This window comes from Physeter macrocephalus, chromosome 17 (assembly GCF_002837175.3).
Source record: "Physeter macrocephalus isolate SW-GA chromosome 17, ASM283717v5, whole genome shotgun sequence".
NCBI classification, from domain to species: Eukaryota; Metazoa; Chordata; class Mammalia; order Artiodactyla; family Physeteridae; genus Physeter; species Physeter macrocephalus.
Genome location: NC_041230.1, coordinates 55,639,974 through 55,663,190, shown reverse-complemented (window position 1 = coordinate 55,663,190; position 23,217 = coordinate 55,639,974). Strand labels below are relative to the sequence as shown.

General features: G+C 58.3%; 2 protein-coding genes across 5 annotated transcripts in view; both read right to left on the bottom strand.

Moving 5' to 3' along the window:
* The window catches only part of DEF8 (differentially expressed in FDCP 8 homolog), a 14,600-nt gene extending 3,608 nt beyond the window's left edge, over positions 1-10,992 (bottom strand). For 2 of the 3 annotated variants that reach the window (XM_024125050.3, XM_028477975.2), the window contains exons 1-7: positions 10,895-10,991; positions 5,644-5,777; positions 4,908-5,005; positions 3,152-3,301; positions 2,107-2,248; positions 743-907; positions 47-174 (exon numbers count right to left, since the gene is read on the bottom strand). In XM_024125050.3, coding sequence (XP_023980818.1) covers positions 47-174; positions 743-907; positions 2,107-2,248; positions 3,152-3,301; positions 4,908-5,005; positions 5,644-5,767 — 807 coding nt within the window. In that variant the 5' untranslated portion in view covers positions 5,768-5,777; positions 10,895-10,991. Of the gene's footprint in view, positions 1-46; positions 175-742; positions 908-2,106; positions 2,249-3,151; positions 3,302-4,907; positions 5,006-5,643; positions 5,778-10,894 lie in introns of all 3 variants that reach the window. The other variant, XM_055078869.1, reaches the window with a different exon arrangement.
* A 5,906-nt stretch (positions 10,993-16,898) lies between these two features.
* TUBB3 (tubulin beta 3 class III) overlaps positions 16,899-23,217 on the bottom strand; it is a 15,364-nt gene continuing 9,045 nt past the window's right edge. The window contains exons 4-6 of one of the 2 annotated variants that reach the window (XM_055079015.1): positions 19,683-19,791; positions 19,036-19,146; positions 16,899-18,317 (exon numbers count right to left, since the gene is read on the bottom strand). In XM_055079015.1, coding sequence (XP_054934990.1) covers positions 17,242-18,317; positions 19,036-19,146; positions 19,683-19,791 — 1,296 coding nt within the window. In that variant the 3' untranslated portion in view covers positions 16,899-17,241. The remainder of the gene's footprint in view (positions 18,318-19,035; positions 19,147-19,682; positions 19,792-23,217) is intronic. The other variant, XM_055079014.1, reaches the window with a different exon arrangement.

Below are 23,217 nucleotides of genomic sequence, written 5' to 3'. Positions count from 1 at the left end.
CCCAGGGCCGTGCCCCTCGCTCCACCTCGCTGCACTCGCCGCCCACCTTGCGCGGCTCGAAGTCCCAGTTGTGCACCACACGCGCTGGGATGACGGCCAGGTCGTTCCAGTGGCAGTGGCTGCAGTAGTACTGGCCGGTGTAGTCGCACTGCCGGGCCTCGCTAGGCACACCCCCTGTGGAGAGGGAAAGCGTTACAAAGTCTGGGACACCTGCGAGGTCCCTCCCGCAGCTGCGCCCACGGCACACAGGACGAGAACCAGCGGGGCCAAGGGTTCCACCCTCCACACCCGACTCATCGCCTTCTAGGCCACCCTGCTTCCCTGTTTCTCACCAGTAAAATGGAACAATAGTAGGACTCCCGCCGGGCGACTGCCGGAGGCAGACTATTTCTAGGAAGAAGGCCTGATACACAGCCTGTGAGTGACTCTTGCAGGATTTCCCCATCGCGGTGGGCTTTCTGTGACAATGGGGCGGCCACACATGGGAGGCTGAGTGCAGCCCAGCCCTGCAGGGACTCCTAGGGGACCCACGTTGCAACCTCACTCTGCCCGGCGGGGAAGTGAAAAGGCACCCGTAGCAGCCCCTTGTCACTTCCCCAGGAAAGGAGCAGGACTCCCTCCACCGGAGTCACGCTACCCGTAGCCATCGCACGCACCCAAGCTTCTCACACAGCTGTTGGCAGGGCTCCAGGCCCAGGCTGCTCCCCTCGGCCCTGTGCCCTGCTCTCCCCGGGGCACTCACGCAGAGAGATGGGTGCCCGGCACTCAGCACAGCGGTAATCCTGGCTGTCCAGCCCTGCCTCGGGGCAGATGTTCAGCTCATACTCGGCCTGGTGGCTGACTTTGGACCGCACGCAGGGCTTGGAGATGAGGTTCAAACACTTGCTGTGACAGCGGTAATAACACCCTGGTAGGGGGCCCGACAACGTGCCTCTTAGAAGGGTGGTCACGCTGCAGCCCAGGCTGACCTTCAGCTGCCGGGACCCCCAGGGGCCTCTACTCCGATTCCCAGACCAACGCAAGGGCCTCTCCAGGCACCACTGCAGGTTCCCAAATGTCAAAGGTCCCTTCAGTCCCCACCCAAGTCTTGCCCTGAAGGTACGTGCAGACCTTTCCCCCCCACTCCATACTCAAAGGGCCAGGGGCCTACCTGCCATTCCCATCTGGGTGCCTAGAGGGCTCAAACCCAAGCTAAGTGGAATCCGGCTCTTCCTTACCAACCCCGCCCCAGTCTTCCCAGCTCAGGTTTCAGTGCCTCCATCTTTCCACCTACTGAGCCGTGATCCCAGTCCTTCAGCTAGAGCTGCACTCGGCCCCTTCTCATCCGAATGCCCCACCCTGGTCACAGTCCATCACTTTCCCTCCTTCAGGCCATGCTCAGCTCAGCAGCCGGAGTCAAAACCCAAGTATGTCCTGCACTCACCCGTGGCCCAGTGCACTTACGCCAAAGGCTCTAGCCACCTCTGAGCCCACCTCTACCATGCCCCCTCCCAGACACAGTGCTCTCTGCTCCTCCTCGAAGACACTGGACACACACTGACCACAGGGCCTTTGCACAGACAGCTCCCCTGAAGAAATGTTCCTTCCTAGATATACTCCTGGTTTGCCCCCAACCTCCAAGTTTTTTATTAAATGTCACATGATGCCTTTTCATTTCACCCTAACGTTGCACCCATCCCCCTCCCCAACACATGCTAGTCCCTTTCCTTATTCTTCCTCACTACACGTCTAACATACCATTTCATTTATTTATTTGATTTTTCATCCAGAACAGCACCTCCAATGGAATGTTCTGCAATGATGGAAACGTCCTGTCTGCACTGTCCAATGGGTGGCCACCAGCCTCATGGGGCTATTGTGCACTTGGAATGTGCACGGTACAACTGAGGAACTAGTTATTTACTTTAATTAATTGAAACTTGAATAGCCACGCATGGCTAGTGGATGTGAGCCTGGTGAAGGCAGGTATCTGGGTCTTGCATCCCTTGCTCTACCTCCCATCCCCCCCACGCCGCAGGGCCCAGTAAATACCGAAAACACAGCAGAGAATTCCCCCTCCCAGGGGGCCTGGAGTGCCAAGCCAGCAGCAGTCTGGCCTCGGCCCACCTGTGCAGGTGTACCAGGTCTGAATGAGCCCCCAGATGACGGCGTGACACTTGTCACAGGCTTGCGTCACACTCTTGCTCTTCTCCTTGAAGAAGCGGTGCTCCAGAAGGACTCGGATGTTGGGCTCCTCCTCACTGGGGTCCTGGGCAGGGGGCCGGGGAGGGGTCACAGGTGAGCCAGGCGGCAGCTCTTTGCCCGTCACACGAGCCCCTAGACTGCGTCTTCTCCCAGGTACCACGTGTAGCAGAGGTTGTGAAATTTACCCCAGGGCCACAGCCCTTCCCTTCCAATAGAACACCGTGACTGGGCAGGCCGGACCACCCAGATTGCAGACTACCTTTGTACCTAGGTGCTGCCCCGGGGACACGTGAGCAGGCGTGAAAGGGCCTTCGCTGCCCTTCCCACATTGTTTTTGCTGGCTGGGTGCAGACCCAGAGGCAGTGGGGGGCTGTCGTGGACTTGCCAGGGGCTGGCAGAGCACCGAAAAAGGAGGACCTGGGGTCCCGACACCAATAGCTGCCAGATGGGCCCTGGGCCACCTACAACATTTCCACATGAGCAAAACTACACAACCAATTCCTTCAAGCCACTGTATTTTGGGGTGTCTTAGCTCGTGCCAAAGCCTCACCTATATTCTAATGAACATTCCACTTTCTATATTCCCAGGGACCCAGGAACCAGTGCAGGGACGCGGTGGGGCCCCAGCCAAACAGGGCATAGACTCAAGAAGGACTACATGATGGACCCCTGTGGTGCTTGGCTTCCAGGATCCCCGAGCCCTTCTGCTGTCACCTTCGGCAAACCACCCCCTACTCCGGGTCATGTGGTTCAAGGTGGGATTAACTCACCCACTTGCTCCAGGGGGCGGACACATGACCCAGGACTGCGGTCACCATCAGACTAGTAGAGAAACAGGCTGCACCGGGGGTGAGGGCCCATCTCTCTCCCGCCTGCCTGGGTAGCTTCAGCCAGTCAGGTGCGGAGGGTGGAGCCTCAGCCCCTGTGCCCCGGCCCGGCTGCCTGGCGGGGGGCGGCCGGCACCCACCTTCAGCTCCTGGAGCTTGAGCCGCAGGTGGATGAGCCTCACCACGGCGTCCTCCTGCTTCTCCGAGCGCTCCGGCAGCTCCAGGATCACCTGCTTGCACTCCTGGATGGCCCGCCGCAGCTGCTGGATGTCAGAGGCCAGGAGCAGGCCCTGCTCGGGGGGAGGTGGGAGGTGGCGCGTTGGGGGACCATGGCAGTCCGATGCCCCCTGCATGCTCTCCTTTGTGGCCAGGCCCAGCCTCACAGGCAGCTGGGCCCAGAGAAGACCTCCCTGGCCCTGCTCGCCCAGGTGGCCCAGGTGGCCGAGGACTTGCTCAAGACCCGGGAACCCGGGCAGCAGAGGCAGAAGCCACACCACACCACCTGCCCCCTCTCTGGACCTGTCCACCCACGGGCCTCTGGAGACCTAATTCAGGATGTTTTTCAAAACACAACTTCCCGGGCTTCCCTGGCGGCGCGGTGGTTGAGAGTCCGCCTGCCGATGCAGGGGACGCGGGTTCGTGCCCCGGTCCGGGAGGATCCCGCGTGCCGCGGAGCGGCTGGGCCCGTGAGTCGTGGCCGCTGAGCCTGCGCGTCCGGAGCCTGTGCTCCGCAACGGGAGAGGCCACAACAGTGAGAGGCCCAAGTACGGGAAAGAAAACAAAACAAAAAAACACAACTTCCCTCTTTTAGAAATCCAATTGCTTTTCTGGCTATGCTATTTCGCTTACTTCTACAGAACTCTCACTTGGATGAAAGCAGGGAAATGACACTCGTCTGTCGACAAGGAAAGGAAGTGGCCTCTGGTTCGGTCACCAAGCTCAGAGACACCCCGGGCACCCACCCGCCCCTGGCCCCAGCACCGCACAGATGGACCGGGGGCGGGGCCCAACAAAGCCCCTAGACTCAGGGGCAGGGAGACAGGCCAGGTCTCAGAGCTGGGGCTGATCTTGCCCCAGGAAAGGAGTGTCATTGCCCTCAGGAGCCATGCTCCTCCCCCCAGTACACTGAGCCTCCAGGCAAAGAGGAGGTGACACCTCTCTTGGAAACCAGTGTGTGGCCCACAGGAGGGGCTCAGAAATGTTATAATAAAGATGCAAAGCACATAAATGAAATGGGTATGTGTACCAGCAAAGCGCGAAGCTTAAAGGCCACATGAACAACAAAAATGAACAGCAAAAGTGAACTGGGGTCTCCAGGTGAATCGTTTACAAATCGTATTTGAATGTTACTATGACGTTTCTCTCAAAAGTTGGAGGTAGTTTGCATAAAACGGGAAGATTTTCAAACTTAAAAAAAAAATTATTAGAGCCCTTTTATTAAAAAACAAACAAACAAACAAACAAAAAAAACAAACAAGAAACAGCCAGGTTTCCATGGAACAAAATATAGCACAGACAAGAGTGGCCCTGCCTAGCTGAGTGGGCAGTACTCAGGGTGTGGTCAGGGGCCTTCCCCTCTCCCACCCTCTCCCTCACCCTACAGCATGACTACAGGATTCCCTGGGACCCCAGATGGAATTAACTCTCACATTTGCTTCACAGGATCCGGGTGCGGAGGGGAGGGAACGGCGCTCAGGAGAACAGCAGCCCAGGCGCCTAATCCCAGGTCCAGCCCGTCCCCACAGGCCCGCAAACGCATTTCAGGGGTGGGAGCCAGGTGTCACATGGGCCTCAGATTCCAGGCCCAGGAGCCCCTGCTGAGGTGGACATGGCCGGCTCCTCGTGCTCTGGGGGCTCACCTTGTCCCCCTCCCCGCCTGCAGACCCTGAGCCTTACCACAGGGCGGGCGAAGTGGTCCTCGGACAGGCCTAGATCCATCACGCGCTCAGGACAGCGGAACTCTGGCTCTCCCGGGGGCAGCTCGGGCAGGGCCTCTGGGGAGGGCGGCAGAGAGACGAGTCAGCCTGCCACCCCCCGGAGGAAGCTGTGGAGCCCACGGGAGGCGAGGGAAGCAGGGCCCTGCCCCGGCATCGGCCCTGTCTGCATTTGCAAAGGAACCCGTATCCTCGTGCAGACAGGAGAATGCCGTGCAAAAACAGTAAATATTACAGAAACATGCCGATTTCTAAGGCCCACGCCTCGTGTGTACATCTGCGGGCTCGAGAAGGGCCGATGGAGCGCTACACACCAGAACACATGAAACCCCGTGTGGACACCGGCCAGCTCTGCACACACGCCCCCGGGACCCCCGGCACCCCGTTGGCTCCATCCGCAGTCTCGGGGCTCACATCCTGCTGACCTCTCAGCCTCCAGATCTTGGCGCTGAGTTCGCGCCCCAAGCGTTCTCCCGAGGGAGCGCCCACTGTGCGCTGGGCCCTGGGACACGGCAGTGACAAGACAGGCACGCATCCCTGCCCTGGGGAGTGTTCATTCCCCAGGGGATGCAACAGGGGGAAAGCGGGTTGTGCTGCAGAGAAGAGGGGGGCCCCCGCGTGTCCACGGGAGGAACCCTGTAGAGGGGGGCCCGGTGTGACGGGGTCAGACCACCCGCACAGCAGCCCCCAGCACCCACCTTCAGAAGCGACCCGCAGGGCCTCCTTGCCAGGCCCCTGCTCATGCTGCCAGGGCCCGAGCTGCTTGTTGAAAGGATTGAGGTGGACCTGCCGGAACCGGGCGAGCTTCTCGTCATATTCCATAGCACCCCACCTGCGGGCAGGCGGGCGGGCCGGGCGGGCGGGTCAGAGGTGGGCGGCCAGCTCCCGGGCTCGCCGTCGTCCCCTCCCCTTTCTGAGTGCCTGGGGCTTCGGCGGGGAGGCCTGGCCCCTCTCCCTTGCCCAGGGGGGTCCGGGCCGGACATCCCCACACCACGGCCTCCCCCTTCAGACCCTCCCCAAACCAGCCGAGCCCCCTCACCCCGGCGCCCACTGCTGGAGCCCCCTCAGAAAGAGCAGTGATGTCCAAGCCGCCGATGGGGCAGGCAGGGCCAGGAGGGCATGCCCTGGCAGACCTCCAGCACGGGCCCCTTGGATCCCACCTGCCTCACTTGCCCTGGTAGAGCCATGCCCTCCCTGTCCACCGAGGGGCCCAAGCTGTGCTGCTCCCAGGAGCACACCTGCCGGGACTCAGCTCCTCCCTTCGGGCCCTGGACCCAAGGTGCTCCCTTCCAGCCAGAGCATCCAGAACCCGTCCTCCCCGCCCCCCACCCCCCCACCCCGCAGAAGGGTCAGTGCTGATGGCAGGGCTCAGGCCTGCTCTGCCACCTGCAGTGTGGCCTTGGGCAGGGCCCACCTCCCGGTGCCCCATGGGGAGGGCCCACGAACGCTGTGTGGGCCAGGCTGGCGCTGCACCGATGCCCCATGCGGCCAGAGGCCATGCCCAGCCCCACACCTCGGGACCCAAGGAAACAGGCAGGAAGTGCCTGGTTCCCAGCCCGGCACTGCTTTCCCCTGCCCAGAGCTCAGCCAACCGCGAACACACGGGGCTGACGCTCCTGAGGCAGAGGGAGGGACTTCGGTGGGGCTTGCCTCCCACGTCCCCCCTGCTTAACTAGCGGGTCCACATCCCTTAGCCTCTCTCTGCTTCAGGGCCAAATGAGCTCACAGAAGGTCGGACAGATGTTTGTTAAAACTTCGCAGTAAGGGCATGGATGTTGGATATGCTTTCCTTATACCTGGCTACTGTCTGAAATAATTTGTTATTATACAAGGCAATCCTATGACTCGTGTCTGCCCTCCATCCCCGGAGAGGAGAAACGAGCCAGAGTGGATGGCCCAGGGCCACCACCAGCCCCACCCAGCGCTGCCCTGCACCTGGGCAGGGCCTCTCACACACCCCCGGGACCTCGCCTGCCTCTCTGGTCTCTGTGGTGGGATGTGGGGTGGAGGTTCCGGCCTGGTAGAACCTGGCACCCATTGACTAGCTGCCCCTAGGTCAAACAGGGCAGGACACAGATGCCACGGGCCCAAGTCACAGTCTCCCTTATGACCTGAGGGCTCTGGACAGCCCAAACAGGTGGTCAGGCCCTGACGCCCACACCACCCCGGACGGCAAGGGCCACAGTGCCCTAGGAAGCCCCCAGAGCGCAGGGGAGATCCAGTTGTCACGAACAGGTGAGATGCCTAGTCACTAACCCCTTCTTCCGCAGTGGTGAGGAAGCCCTGAGCTGCCCACCCCCAGGCTTCATTCAGGTGAGACGGAAATAAACTTCTGTTTAAACTACTGTTACTGGGAGGAGGAGGGCTGCCTCTTGCAGCCAGAACAGATCCTGACTGACCACCCTAACAGCCTGCGGTCAGCAGACAGATTGGCTCTATTCAAATCCCAGCTCTGTCAGCTCAGGCTGTGTGACCTTGGGCAAATGCCTAAGGCTTTCTGTGCTTTTTGAGGGCTCATGTTTCAAGTGGGGATGATAATAGTACCCACTGTGTAGAGTTAAAGATTAAATTAGTCAATAGAAAGTTCTGACTGCCTTGGCCAGAAATAAACACCAGCTGCAACTTATCGTTATCACTGTTACTATTAAGAATCAGACAGGTCTGATTTAATGCTGCCTCTCCCAGGGATGAGCATTTTCTTGCCCATAAATAAGGGAGCATGCCTGCCTCCTGGGGCGAGGTGGCGGGGGCGGGGGGGGGGGGAGCGGGTGAGGATTAAGCACTTGTGCGTGGCAGTAAAGCCCGTAACCCAGAGTCGCTGCAGAGCAAACTGTCTCTGACATCACTTGATGATCAGCCCACCCCCAAGAGACTGGAGGGTCAGGAGCCCCCCGCCAGGGATCTCTCCCCAGAAACCTCCCAGCGTTTTAAAAGATGGCCAGAGGCACTATGGTGAACAGTATGGAGGCTCCTCAAAAAAGTAGAAATAGAGTTGCCATATGATCCTGCAATCCCACTCCTGGGCACGTATCTGGAGGAAAGCATAATTCCAAAAGATACAGGCACCCCTATGTTCACAGCAGCACTATTCACAGTAGCCAACACACGGAAACAACCTATATATCCACGGACAGAGGAATGGATGAAGAAGATGTGGTACATATATACAGTGGAATACTACTCAGCCATAAAAAGGAATGAAATTGGGTCACTTGTAGAGATGTGGATGGACCTAGAGTCTGTCACACAGAGCGAAGTAAGCCAGAAAGAGAAAAACAAATATCGTATATTAACACATATATGTGGAATCTAGAAAAATGGTACAGATGAACCTATGTGTAGGGCAGGAATAGAGATGCAGACATACAGAATGGATGTGTGGACACGGGGAGGGGAAGGGAATGGTAGGATGAATTGGGAGATTAGGTTTGACATAAATACACTACCATGTGTAAAATAGATAGCTAGTGGGAACCTGCAGCATAGCACAGGGAGATCAGCTCGGTGCTCTGTGACGGCCTAAAGGGGTGGGGTGTGTGGGGGGGGGGTGGAAGGGAGGTCCGAGAAGGAGGGGATATAGGTATACATAGAGCTGATTCACGTCATAGCACAGCAGAAACTAGCACAACATTGTAAAGCAATTTTACTCCAATTAAAAAAAAAAAAAAAGTCTAAAAGTGGAGACTCCCTCCCTCAGGAGGTATTTCCTGTAATCCCTTCACCTCAGCTCTCCGGTTTCTGGCACCCCACCCAACCCCACCCTTTCTCTCTTTACCTGTGCAGCCTGGATGCTGTGGCTCAACCAGTATATAACCCTGTCCTGTCCCCAGGGAACTGCAAAAGTTTTTTTTTTTCACCCACCTACTGGACCACAGGGTGCTATTTTACTTTTTTAGATTCAAACGGAATTTGTCCGGTGAGGCCTGAGCATGGGAAACATACAGCACTTAACAAGAGGATGTGATGACATGGGTGTGTGTTGTGAACACTGTTGTGTCTTTACTAATGTACTTTAATTTCCTACTTTGTCCTTTATTTCTTAAAGAGTGTATGTGAGAAATGAAATCAGTAAGAACTGGAAATAAAGAAATCACTTTTAAATCTCAAAAAAAAAAGAATGAAATAATGCCATTTGTAGCAACATGGATGGACCTAGAGATGATCATACTAAGGGAAATAAGACAGAAAGAGAAAGACAAATACCATATGATATCACGCATATGTGGAATCTAAAATATGACACAAATGAACTCATCTACGAAACAGAAACAGACTCACAAACATAGAGAACAGGCTTGTGGTTGCCAAGGGGGAGGGGGTGGGGGGTTGGATGGGGCGCTTGGGGTTAGCAGATGCAAACCATTATATATAGAACAGATAAACAACGAGGTCCTACTGTACAGCACAGGGAACTATATTCCACATCCTGTAATAAACCATAATGGACAAGAATATGAAGAAGAATATATCTATCTATATCTATACATTTAACTGAATCACTTTGCTGTACACCAGAAACTAACAGAACGTTGTAAATCAACTATACTTCAATTTAAAAAATAAATAAATAAAAAGCACAGGTTCTCAGGTCCTACCTAGAAAAATAAATACATAAAATAAAATATGGCCGGAGGAGCTCAAAGGCAGGAACACCTCCACTCTTCTCAGCAGAGCCCTCCTTGGGCTACAGGCTCTCCTGGAGAAAGCATCTCTCATTAACCCCCTTAGGGGCAGTGCCAGTCTCAGGCCTGGCAGAGAGGCTGCAGGTGAGTGAAGGAGTGGGGTCACCTGACTTCTCTCAGCCCCAGTTTCTCTCCGGCCAAGTTGGAGAATCGTATTCGGGGGTGCGGGAGGGGAGCTGCCGAGGGCAGACAGATGATGTCCCAACACAGGGGCCTGGCAGATGCAGCGCGCGGCAGCTGACTTTGAGGAAAGCGACAGCAACCCTCACCACCCCACCAGGTTCACCCCCCAGAGAGCTCTGCACCCGGAATTCAGGCTTGGCCTCCGAGAGGAGCACGCAGGAAGGTGGGCACTGAGGCACGCAGGAAACCCGCTACTCCACTGTCTACCCTCCTCCAGAGACCTCCGCTCACGGGGGCTGCGGACTCCACGGCTTTGCAAAGAAAGGAAAGCTCAGGACAAAACCCAAGACCTCTCAGGGCCCCGAGGAACACGGGGCTGAAGCTCAGATGTGCCCGAACCAGCCTCTCCTATTCTCCGGGAGGCACGGCCACCAAGAGGACCTGTTATCACCCCGGCAGCCACCAGAGGCCCCTGGACTTCTCCCCGGAGCGGGCAGGGCCGAAGGTACATCCTAACTGCTCACACCTGGAAGGAGGCCCGCCAGGACCCCGCAGGGGCAGAGTTACTGCCCCTTGGAGGACGATTTGCGGCTGAAGCTTAGCAGCAGCCCCCCCGGCGTCTGCGAGACGCCGCCCCCAGACGGGCCTCCCCCACCTTCACCCACAACAACAACAGCAACATACACTCTGGGGACCCTCGCTAACTGGCTCCGCACAGGGCTAGGTCTCTCCCACCACGCCGGCCGTTCCATAGATGAGGAAACTGCGGCTCAGAGTGGTCCAGCCCCGGCGCAGGGCGGCACCGCCACGGCCACCCTCGGGCCTCACGGACCCTACAGACAGCGAGTGTCGACAGCCGGAAGCAGTGACAGTGTCACCTGCCGGGGGGCGCCTTCCGCGCTGAGCCCTGCTCGATGGGTGGGGCGGCTGCGGTCTCCAAGGCCCTCTGCCCCCAGCTGAGGACCCGCGGGTCTGAATCCTGCTCTGCGCCCGGGCCGGGGCCTCGGGCGGGTCCCTCGCCCCCTGCGCCCCGGGGTCCGCGTCGGGAGAGGGGGCCCTCCGAGCTCCGGGGCGCGGCGACCCGGGCGTCCCCGTCTCCTCCCCGGAGACCCCCGCCCGCGCCCGCCCCCGCTCCGCCGCTCACCTGACCGCCGCAGCGCTCGCTACATCGTGCGCGCCCTGCCGGCCTCGTTACATCGTATCCACCGCCGCCCTCGATACATGGTATCCGCCCCGCCCGCTGCTGCCCCCTGCGGCCGGGAGGCTCACAGCACAGGCGGCGTCTGCGCGCCCCGCCCCCGGCCCGGAGGCCTCCACCTCCCGCTCCAGGAAGAGGTGACACTTCATCCCAGCTCTTCAAGGTGGTGTGACATTAAAATTCATGTTTTATGGCAAGACAAGAAAACTTTAAACATAAAAATTTTCTCTGCCCTTTGGCCTCCTCTCTCCCCGCTGTGCATCTGTATCTGCATTTATGCATCGACCAAACCTCCGCATGGGCAGAGATGCCTGCTCAACCACAAAGAGCAACATTCTCCTGGCATCCACGACAGCTGCTTAAAAGATAGGGTTCCGGGATTTCCGTGGTGGTCCAGTGGGTAAGACTCTGCGCTCCCAATGCAGGGGGCTCCAGTTCCATCCCTGGTCAGGGAACTAGATCCCTCATGCCTCAACTAAGAGTCCGCATATCACAACAAAGACCTGGCACAACAAAAATAAATAAATAAATATTTTAAAATCTATTTTTAAAAGAAGATAAGGGGGCTTCCCTGGTGGCGCAGTGGTTGAGAGTCCGCCTGCCGATGCGGGGGACGCGGGTTCGTGCCCCGGTCCGGGAAGATCCCACATGCTGCGGAGCGGCTGGGCCCGCGAGCCGTGGCCGCTGAGCCTGCGCGTCCGGAGCCTGTGCTCCGCAACGGGAGAGGCCACAGCAGTGAGAGGCCCGCGTACCGCAGAAAAAAAAAAAAAAAAAAAAAAAAAAAGATAAGGTTCCTTCCTGATCATGTAAGGGGGCCAGGATGAACTTAGATCTAGATTGTTTAAACGGTCAATAATATGTCATTTGATGTCCAGCCCTCTGTCTCAAAAAACCTGTATAACGGTGACTTGACTTCTAATGGCAGAACAGTCCTTGGAGCTTTACTGAGATGGTGTTCCTGGGTTATAATCCTCAAATTTGGCTCGAATAAAATTTTCCATTTCTTCCTTAGATCAACTGATTGATTTTCTGTCGACAATGGTATAGGCAGGGGACAGCATTGCCTAGATTTTCCATAATCACAAAAGTCCTGGTTTAAGTCGAAACCAAACACTGTTCTAAACGTTGGTATTTAATTTTCTTTTTTTTTTTTTTGTAATTTATTTATTTTTGGCTGCGTTGGGTCTTCGTTGCTGTGCGTGGTCTTTTCTCTGGTTGCAGCGAGCGGGGGCTACTCTTCGTTGCAGTGCGTGGGCTTCTCATTGCGGTGGCTTCTCTTGTGGAGCGCGGGCTCTAGGCGTGCGGGCTCAGTAGTTGTGGCTCGCGGGCTCTAGAGCACAGGCTCAGTAGTTGTGGCGCACGGGCTTAGCTGCTCCATGGCATGTGGGATCCTCCCGGACCAGGGCTCGAACCCGTGTCCCCTGCATTGGCAGGCGGATTCTTAACCACTGTGCCACCAGGGAAGCCCCCTAATTTTCTTTGAAACCCCAGTGGTTGAGGGGGAGAAAAGGAAGAGGGAATCCCTGCAAGCAGCAGATGGTTGTGCTTCCTTCCACCCGTGTTCACAACTGGTGAGGGGGGGAAGCACTGCAATTCTACCCCATTTCACAGAGGATGAAACTGAGGCACAGTGAGACTAGGGGCTGCTCAGTGGAGATGGGGGCAGGAGCTGGAGAAGTCTGTGTCTGTGGGAACCAGTATAATTACTGCTCTCCAGGGGCCCCTGCTGGGTTTCTCTCCATGACTTGTGTCACTGTCTGATGTCCTCTGACTTGTACATTTTCACTTGATTTTTGTCTGTCTCCACCCCACCTCCACCCCCCACCCCGCACCAGACACTAAATAAAGGCTGTAGGCAAGGGTTTTGTTTGCTTTCTTCGCTCTCTGGGGCCTAGAACAGTACCTAGACACGTAGGTGCTTACTTACAGGGACTGAGGAAGGGCCAGCCCTGAGTGAGACTGGCCCCGAGAGGAAGAATGTTCCCCCTGGCGAGGGGCCCACTCCCCCTGGGACAGAGCGGGGAGAAGACAGATACGGCCCCAGGACTCAAGGGGCCAGACGGACAATAAGCAAAGATGCAAATCAATAAGAGATGTGGAGCACAGTAAGAAAATAAACGGGATGACAAGGTGGCAAACAAGGTCTGGGAGGAGGACATTGTGCTCCAGACCCACAGGGTAAGAAGGAGAGAACCGCAGGACAGCTGGGAAACGGCGCTCAGGAGCTGCACCTGCGAAGGCCCCCAGGCGCCAGAAGAGGCTGCGTGCCAGCAGAACAGAGAGCAGGCTCCTGCGGCCAGAGTCTGGTGAAGGGCGAAGGGCGAGGAGGGGAACGGAAGAGGCGAGGGGCTGCGGGTCCTTGTAAACACACTGCCTTTGATGTGCGGTGAGATGACAGCGTTGGAGGTTTCTTTTTGCTTAACAGCTTTATGGAGGTGTGATGGACATACGACAAAGCTTCATGTTTAACTGCACCATCTGATCAGTTTGGACAATTGCATACACCTGAGAAACCGTGACGCTCATTAAGATGGTAACCCTATCCATCCTCCTCCTGAAAGGCTTCCTCCCGCCCCCTTGCCATCCCCCCTCCCTGTCCCCACCTCTACCGCAGGCAGCCACTGATCTGGGACATGCTGGCTCGATTCTAGTGTTAGCACAACCATGTGCATCTTTGTTCTCTACTTTTCCCCCGACGATCAGGCCGTTGTGTTCCCCAGGGCTGCTGGAAGGGATGTGAGGCGTATGACAGGCGCTGGAAAGTGGAGGAATCCCGGGGAGACGCTCAGCTGACCTTATAAATGGTTCCGGCTGGATGAGAATACAGTCCTCCTCTAAAACCCTCAGAGAAGAAGATAGAAAAACATACGGAAGCATCCGTACCAGTGTCCCACGTATATTAATACTTGAACTCTGTAGTTCCCCAGGAAACGGGATTCTAGTCAGCCTCGAAGTCCTGGTCTGAGGTGGATGTCGTCACACCCAGCCCACGGTGACTTGCTTCCCTTCAATTTCGCTTGGCTCCCTCCTTCCTCCAAAGCCCTGGTGCCCTGGCCCATCCTCTCTCGGGGAGGACCCCACACCCCACGCTTGTGCTGGCAGCAGCCCCTGCATCTGGTGGCCTCGACATGCGGAGCTTTATTGCACCCGTATGTGTACCCACTCATTTATTATTATCTAAGCAAGTCGTTTGCAAAGAATTTTAAGAGGCTGAGTCTTTTCTTTCAATTGAATCTGTATGGAGTTCCAACTCCTAAAATATGAGCGGACGTGTTCTTTGCAGCTGGGCAAGGTGCCCTAGAGAGGGGAAGTGCCCTGCCACATGGAGAGGGGCAGAGGTGACGGTCGTCTCCGTGCCACACTCACTGCCCCCCGTCTCAAGCTCTCGTTGTCCCCCAGGGGTGGTGGGAAGCAGCACCGATGACTCGGCTCCAGCATCCCCTGTTCAAATTGTGTCCCTGCCCCTGGAGTCTGCGGTCTTGGGCAGCTTTGCCTGTCTCCAGGCCTCGGCCTCTTCCTCTGAAGCATCTGCCCCACAGCGTGCCGGGACGTGTGACCCAGAGGATGAAGGGCTCAGGGCTGCCCGGCCCCCAGAACAGGCCCAGCCGTGGGGCTGCCAGGGACCCCAGTCTAGACGTTGTAACGGAGGAACGATTGCTTAGAATAAACGTGTCCCCACGTGGAATGTGGTTTGTCCTGCATCTGAAATCCCAGTGTAACTGGGCGTCCTGCATTTGCTTTGGCAGCCCCGTCCCTGGGGATGAGGCCATCTCCTGGCCCCTGAGCAGCCCCGCACGCCAGGCTGAGGGCGTAGGGCCAGGGCCGGGGGTGTGCCCAGGTCTGGATGCCCCTGGCCCATCACCCAGGCTGGAAGGGACAGACGGACCTGAAAGCAAAACGGCCAATGAGGTAGGTGACCCCAAAGGCCATCCAATAGTGGTGTCAATACTGGATGGCACTGGGCCCATCAGAGCCCTTCTGGGAGGCTCAGGTGAGACTGAGTAGCCCCCGAGCGGGCTTCTCCTGCCCCCCTCCTGTCCAGGCATCCCTGCAAATGATCTCGCCTCACCAATCGTAACAGGCATGTAAGAGCTAACACTGAAGGCTATTGTTACGGGCCACATGCCGTTGCAGCCGCTTCCCACGTGTGTTGCTGTTTTCAGGTGCACAGCACATAAAGCGCAGCCATTCACCGCGCTCAGGGGCGCTGTGGGTCAGGGATTCACGCGGAGCCCAGGGCTGGCTTGTCTCTGCTCCTCGGTGTCTGCGAGGTAGGGTAAGGAGTGAGGCTCGGACTGAGGAAAACAGGAGAGAACTCAGTGGCCCCTCGTAAGAAAGGGAGCGGAGGCTCAAGGGACGGGCGAGGAACCCAGCAGGAGAGGAGGGAGGGCTGGAGCCCTCCCTGGAGGGGCGCCAAGCCCCTCCCGCAGGAGAGGAGCCCCGGGGAGCCACAGAGGCGTCCTAGGCCGTTGTGAGTGCTAGAGCGGGGCTGCAGTCTAGGCGGAGGAGGCAGCGTGGCCCAAGGAGGCCAGCTTCACCTAAGGGACCCGAGCCAGGACGAAGTTCTCACAGGTGCAGGCGCTCAGGAGGGAAGTGGATCTGTGGCCACCTTAAGCAGAGTGGAGAGGTACACAGCCTGGGCCGGACCCCCGGCTGTGCCACCTGCCAACGGGCAGACGCTCACGGCTCTGAGCCTCGTTTCTCGCCTGGAAACCTGGTGGCCTCGCTGTAAAGGTTCAACAAGGCACAGGTTTCCACCCCTCGGGAGAGAGCCCGGGAAGACCGTGGGCCGGGGGACCCAGCATGAGCACCTGGCAATACGGGAGCAACTTTGTCAACACCTGGCGGGGGACTCAAGTCTCTGGGGGGTCGCTGCGCCCCTTGAGAACCTGAGCTGTGGACACGCCTCCCCCGCAGTGCACAGAGGCCGCGGCCCTGTGAAGCTGCCGCGGACGTGGAGTCGGGGCCTTCGCCACCCAGAGAGGAGGGCCCGGCGCAGGGCCCGACCCTCACACACAGCAGTCACGCTCACTGTAACCTGGCCGCCCTGCGCGCGAGGTGGGCGAGCACAGCTCTTCAGGGCCAGCCGCGCGACGGGCTTAGCGCTGGCCGGGCCCGGAGCAGGCGCCTGGAAGCATCCGCTCCTGCCAGAGCCCTGGATGCCCGGCCCTCTCGGGGCTTCCATCCCCTGGTCCAGATCAGCCCCTTCGGCCTCTCTCTGGCCGGGTAGCCACACGGAAGGGTGGGGTGCAGGGGCGTCCCAGGGGGAGCTGGGCTTGATGAGACCCTGGCTTCGAGGGGTGGGGTGTGGGGAGGCCGAGGGCAGAGGGTCTGGGCCCGTCCAGCTGTGCACGGGCTCACCTGGGCCCCGGGCAGGCAGCGCCTCTGGGATTCCACTTCTCTCCCTGTACGAGGAGGGGGCGGCCAGGTCTCCCCTCGCAGCGGGACCCTGGGCGCCCTGCGGCCACGGGAAACGACCGCCAGGGGGCGCTGTGCCCACAACGCGCTGACGCGACCCGCCTTCCCCAGGGCTCAAGCCCCAGCCCTCCAGCACAGCACATTTTCCGGGGGAGTCCTCACGGTCCCCCCTTCCTGACTCCCCTTTGGGTCTCGGCTGCCCGCCTCTGACGTCTAGCACGCGGAGAAGCCAGAGGAAAACTCTGCGGCACGAGTCACCCTGGAGGGGACTGGGGCTTGTCCCGGGTCGCCTGAGAGCACGCCTGGGCTTCCTGCAGCCATGGCCACCTTCTCCAGCAGCACCGCCAGGAGCTCCCCTGCCAGGGGCTGCACCTTGGGACAGCTGCAGGTTCCAAGCACAGGCCCACCTCAGCCCCCACCGGGAGGCGATGACGCTCTGTCCTGCCCCTGCTGCCGGGCCTCCCTGCCTGCCCCTCCTCACCCCCCTGGCCCCAACTTTCCAGAATAAGAAGAAATCTCCAGCGTCAGGCACGGGTATCTGACAGCAATAAATTTATTAAGTATCCCCCCCCAAGATATAAACACAAACCAGTAAAAAAAACAAAACAAACCATAAAACATCAGGCCTGGAGCTGATAATAAAGCAGAGAGACAAACGGGCCACATCAAATGGATCTGACCTATGGCGGAAGACAGCTGAGAAGACCGACACAGGGCGGGGCTGCTGTAGATACTAAAGGACACACACTTGGGAGCCCTAGGGTGACGTGAGCGGGCCTGGTGGGGGAAAGGGCGGGGGTGTGTCAGTGGCTGCATGGCTCAGGGGCCAGACCTGTGGGTCCTGGCCGCGGCCGCGTCGCACCCCTTCAGCTGCCTCACTTGGGGCCCTGGGCCTCGGACTCCTCCTCCTCGTCGTCGTATATCTCCCCCTCCTCCTCGGCCGTGGCGTCCTGGTACTGCTGGTACTCGGACACCAGGTCGTTCATGTTGCTCTCGGCCTCGGTGAACTCCATCTCGTCCATGCCCTCGCCCGTGTACCAGTGCAGGAAGGCCTTGCGGCGGAACATGGCCGTGAACTGCTCCGAGATGCGCTTGAACAGCTCCTGGATGGCCGTGCTGTTGCCGATGAAGGTGGAGGACATCTTGAGCCCGCGGGGCGGGATGTCGCACACGGCCACCTTCACGTTGTTGGGGATCCACTCCACGAAGTAGCTGCTGTTCTTGCTCTGGATGGCCAGCATCTGCTCGTCCACCTCCTTCATGGACATGCGGCCCCGGAAGACGGTGGCCACGGTCAGGTAGCGGCCGTGGCGCGGGTCGCAGGCGGCCATCATGTTCTTGGCGTCGAACATCTGCTGCGTGAGCTCGGGCACCGTCAGCGCGCGGTACTGCTGGCTGCCGCGGGCGGTGAGCGGCGCGAAGCCGGGCATGAAGAAGTGCAGGCGCGGGAAGGGCACCATGTTCACGGCCAGCTTGCGCAGGTCGGCGTTGAGCTGGCCCGGGAAGCGCAGGGAGGTGGTGACCCCGCTCATGGTGGCCGACACCAGGTGGGTGAGGTGCCCGTAGGTGGGCGTGGCCAGCTTGAGGGTGCGGAAGCAGATGTCGTACAGCGCCTCGTTGTCGATGCAGTAGGTCTCGTCCGTGTTCTCCACCAGCTGGTGGATGGACAGCGTGGCGTTGTAGGGCTCCACCACCGTGTCCGACACCTTGGGCGAGGGCACCACGCTGAAGGTGTTCATGATGCGGTCGGGGTACTCCTCGCGGACCTTGCTGATGAGCAGGGTGCCCATGCCCGAGCCCGTGCCGCCGCCCAGCGAGTGGGTCAGCTGGAAGCCCTGCAGGCAGTCGCAATTCTCACACTCCTTCCTCACCACGTCCAGGACCGAGTCCACCAGCTCGGCGCCCTCCGTGTAGTGGCCCTTGGCCCAGTTGTTGCCGGCCCCGCTCTGACCTGGGACGGGAGCAGGGGGACACGGACGGCGTCAGACATCCAGCGCCTGCCTGAGGGCAACCGCGGACGCAGCCCTGTGCCCGTTTACCCTCCATGAAGTGGGGTTGCCCGCACCTTCTCACCCCCTCCCTGGCTCTTAGCACCAGCCACACCGTGTGGGGAGTCGATCAGCCCTCCCCTCCAGAACACCCACCCTCTGGCCGGCTGTGCTGGAAGGGTAAATTGCGACCCCCAGCGTCCCTTGCAGCCCGGGGTCGGGAGGAGGCTCAGGCCCATCAGTTGGGGTGCTGAGCACTGGCGGGGTGGAAGTGGGGTGTGGCCTTCCTCCTGTCACTGTGTGAGCACCCAGGGCCCTGCCACCAGAGTCACGGGCCTGAGGACAGCTGTCCTGACCACAGCAACGTTGCGTGCTCGTGAGCTGGTATGGTATCCTCTGGAGGCTCTGCTTCTGCCTCCTTCCCCCGCCCCCGCCCCCCATCTCTCTAAGGATCCTGTGAGCTCAAGCCTCTGTTTCACACATCGTTCTGCTTGAAATCACAAGCCGTTTCTGTTCCTTGCACAGAACCCCTTCTCTGGGGCTCTGTCCCAAGCTGCAGATTGGGGAGATCAGGTCTGCTCTGCAGGGTCCCAGGCAGGGGTGACTCTGCCCTTGTTTCTGTTGATCTGGGTTTGCCGGCAGTGGGCTCCACCAGGAGAGGCTGGGGCAGGAGAAACTTACCGAAGATGAAGTTGTCAGGCCTGAAGAGGTGCCCGAAGGCCCCAGACCGGACGCTGTCCATGGTTCCAGGCTCCAGGTCCACCAGGATGGCCCGAGGCACATACTTGTGAGCTGAGGGCAGAGGGGTGGGTTATGTGGGTCACAGAAGCTCGGCGCCCCTCCTGCCCCCCGAGTCCTGCCCCGGACTGCCAGCCTTGTGCTCTCACCCTAAGAGCGCAGACTCTGTGGTCAGAGAGGCAGGAGCCATGTGTGAAAAGGCAGCCATGGTTGACCTCCGGACAGCCAGGACCAAATCCCGTGTCTACGTGGGCAGGTTAATATTTTGCCAGTTCACTAAAGACACCATTTCGCACCAGTTGCTGAGTAGCCCCTGCCCGACCTCTCCAGGTAACCCCTGCTCTGGACCCTCCCATGGGCCTCCTGGAGGGGCCTTTGGGACCCTGCCCAGCCCTGGCCATTCCACCGGACTGTGCGTGTGTCTCATGGCCATTAAACACATTTGAACCTCACTAGGGTTGTTAGGATCCCCTGTCTTTATTCTGTGAGTCTCCGGTTGCACCTGCCGGCCAACCGAAAAGAGGGCAGAGATACTGGGACCCGGCAGTCAAGGTCCCCCCACCGCCCCCCCGTCCAGGATGGGGGCTCACAAGAGGCCTCGTTGTAGTAGACGCTGATGCGTTCCAGCTGCAGGTCCGAGTCCCCTACATAATTGCCACTGGGGTCTATCCCGTGCTCGTCGCTGATGACCTCCCAGAACTGCAGGGGGAACGGAGGGGTCAGTAGGTGGTCGTGACCCCCACCAGGCCCCTTCCCTCCCGTAGCCTTGAAGCCCTGGTACAAAATTAGGGGCTTGGACCCAAAGCCTGCCCTAGTCCCTTTGAGTGACTTTGCAAAGGAGCCCCTAGCTCTGTCATCTGTAAGAACATCGTCACAATAAATATGCATGTCCATGGAGACCAGAGCCTTCAGGGTGGTTCAGGGCTCAACTGACACAGACCCGGGTCCCCAGACCCCAGCTCTGCACTTGGTGACCAGGGGCCTTGGACAGTCCACTTCTCCATGAGTAATAAACACCCTCTTGGGGTGTTTCGTTTTTAATTCCCTCCTTTCAGATGAGAAAGCTGGAGCACAGAGAAGGTAAGTGCTGGAGAGAGGGTCCAGGATATGCGCGCCCCTCAGTGTCGAGGCAAAGACGTCCAGTGACAGGGCCTGGCAGCGTCCAGCACATCCGCAGCCTCAGCCAACAGGAACCACAGGGGCCTGAGTGGGGAATCACTTGCCTGGGGTCACCCAGCCTGTCCAAGCTGAGATGGCACAGCCCCAGCTTCAAGGGCTCACTCTCCCCACGGCCTCCTGCCCTGCTCGCCCTGGGCAGGAACCTACCGCGCTTCTCTCAGGACTGGGGCAGGGCAGTACCACCCCTTCCCAGCTGCGTGACCCTGGGCAGGTCCTGAAGATCCTCTGCGCCTCAGTGGCCTCACCTGTTCAGTGGGCCGGATGCTGAAGCCAGGTTGTTGTGAGAATAAAGCAAGCTGCTCCGCACAGAGCCGGTGAACGGCGAGTGCCGTGTGGGATTATTAGCGCGCAAAGACACCCGCCCTGGGTGAAGGGAAGGCTGCACAGTGCTCTGTGCTCGCCCCGGGGGCACTTCCAGGCTGTCTCAGAGCACAGCTGCCCATGCAGGCCGGAGAGCGTGGTCACACACCGTGTGACTTACCAGTGCCCCTCCCCTTCGCCCCTCAGGGTTGGGGTGACTCAAGAATGGCTGTGAAGGCCCCAAGAAGAAAAGGGCCTCTACATATGGGTCATGTGCTGGGGAGAAGACTGCTCAGTGAGAAAAGCAGTTAGAAATCAGTTTTCACGTGCGTATCTCTATATAGATGTCTCTGACAGACATTCAAAAACCCGCTCCCGGGGGCTTCCCTGGTGGCGCAGCGGCTGAGAGTCCGCCTGCCGATGCGGGGGACGCGGGTTCGTGCCCGGGTCCGGGAGGATCCCACATGCCGCCGGGCCCGTGAGCCATGGCCGCTGAGCCTGCGCATCCGGAGCCTGTGCTCCGCAACGCGAGAGGCCACAACGGTGAGAGGCCCGCGTACCGCAAAAAAAAAAAAAAAAATCTGCTCCCGGCAGCCGTGCCTGAGAGTGGTCCTGGGTTGGGGGAGAGGCTTTGGCACTGCACGCCATTTGGTTCCTTTGGAATTTTGGTCATGTGCACATGTTAACTTCTCAAAAAAAAAAAAAAGAAAAGATTAGTTAAAAATAAAAAAATGTTAAAACCTGAAAAGTATGAACTGTCATTATTATAAAATGTACAGAAGAATCTTGGCATTTCACCCAGAGAGACTGTTATCAGAGGTCAGCTCTCAGCAAGGGTGGGGGCTGGACTTCTTCCTCCTTTGGGTGTTTTTGTCATTGATAAGTTTTCTTCTTTTTTTCTGCATTAAGTGTGTATTAACGCTGTAATGAGAGGCGTCACTGAGGCATTCAGGGCCTGATCAGAGCTTCCTCCCACTGCTTGGTTCCCCACGCCCTCCTCAGGAGAGTGTGAGCCGGGGGCCTCGGTTCCCACAGCCCTGGGACACCCCAGACATCTGGCTTCAGAGACACCCACAGCCCCTGTAGAGAAGGGATGAGCTTGAGATGGCAAGTGTGGGAGGGGGAGAGAGTGACTCAGCCACCGAGCCACCAACACATCTGTGGAAAGTTCTCTGGACCCCTCTATGGAATGCATAGGCTTCCAGGAGGCAGCAGACCAGAGTGAGTGCAGACGCCAAGCACTGGCCAGTGTGTGCCAGTGACTCCACCTCTCAGGACCTCCGTTTTCTCATCTGTAAAGTGGACATAATGTGATACCCACTTCAAGTGGTCAGCTCAAGGCCTGACACATAAAAGCAGTCAGCAAATGTTGGCCTCACCAAATTAAAAGGCCTTAGATGTTATTTAAATTTGTACAGTCATATTCACTGATAAATAAAATACAAGCTACTTGAAAAAAAATCAATATACTTTGGAATATTGTGTTGCAATAAAAGATCATCACTGGTATGAGCAGATCTCCAAGGCACACCCTTAGGGGAAAAGGCACATTGCAATGATATACAGAGTAAAAGCAAAAATCTCGCAGCAGATGCTGTATTTTTTATACATAGGTGCATATGCACAGCAGATGGACTAGAATCGTGGAAAATAACTTGTCCTGCCTGAAGAGAGGGAGCGAGAGGGGTGAGGTGCTTACATGGGCACTTCAGCCTTATCGGCAACGTTTCAACTTCTTAGAAGGAGCATATGTTAATAATAGCTTTTGTAGTTAAAACAAATACGAATTGTAATTTAAAATAATAAAAACTGAGTAGAATATATTATATATACAGATCATATAACATTTAATAAATAACAAAATACTATTTTATAAATTAAAGAATAATCATGATCATCACTACAGATGAGAAAACTGCCAGATGGCGCGTGGACCCCAGGGTCCAGGCCAGGGCTCCTATTTCAGGCCCCACGGTTTTGTCTCGAGCTGGGGGCGTGCGCCGCGGCGCTGTCCGTGGTGCTGACCTTTGCGGCGCCTACCCTCGTGGGCGGGGGAGGTGGCGGGGCGCGCGCAGGAGCCCAAGGCAAGAGGGGTGCACTGGCTCCCGGGAGGGAGCGCTGGCCGACTGGGGGGCGTTAAGCCCCTCTAGGACCCCATGCCCCTCCCCGGCCCGTGCACAGCGAGCACCAACAGGACCCAACTGGGAGGGGCGGGGGTGGGGTGGGGGTGCGGAAACCGGGAAATTCCTCTTCCCATTGGCTGTCAGGGCCAGGGCCCGCCCTTCCGAGGCCCCGCCCAGCGGCCGAGAGGCTGGGCGCAGACAAAGGCTCCAGGACGGCCCTGCCCCCTAGGGGAGGAGGGTGGGGTCCCCAGACTCTTCGCCCCACTGTGGGAGCTGGGGGCTCCCTGCCCATCCTGATGTGTCCACACAGGCCTAGATTCAAACTCCTGCCCTGTCCCGCCCAGGCGTTTTTTTTTAATCCTTGGGGGAAGGGCGACACCCAATCCCACCGCAGCCTCGAGAGGTGCAGCGCCCAACACGTAGTGGTCATTGTCACGAGTCATAAATGCTGTCATGTCACCTCTCAGGAGAGCCGTGCTCTCTCCTGGCCCCGATCGCCCTGACCTCCCTCCATAACTTCCAC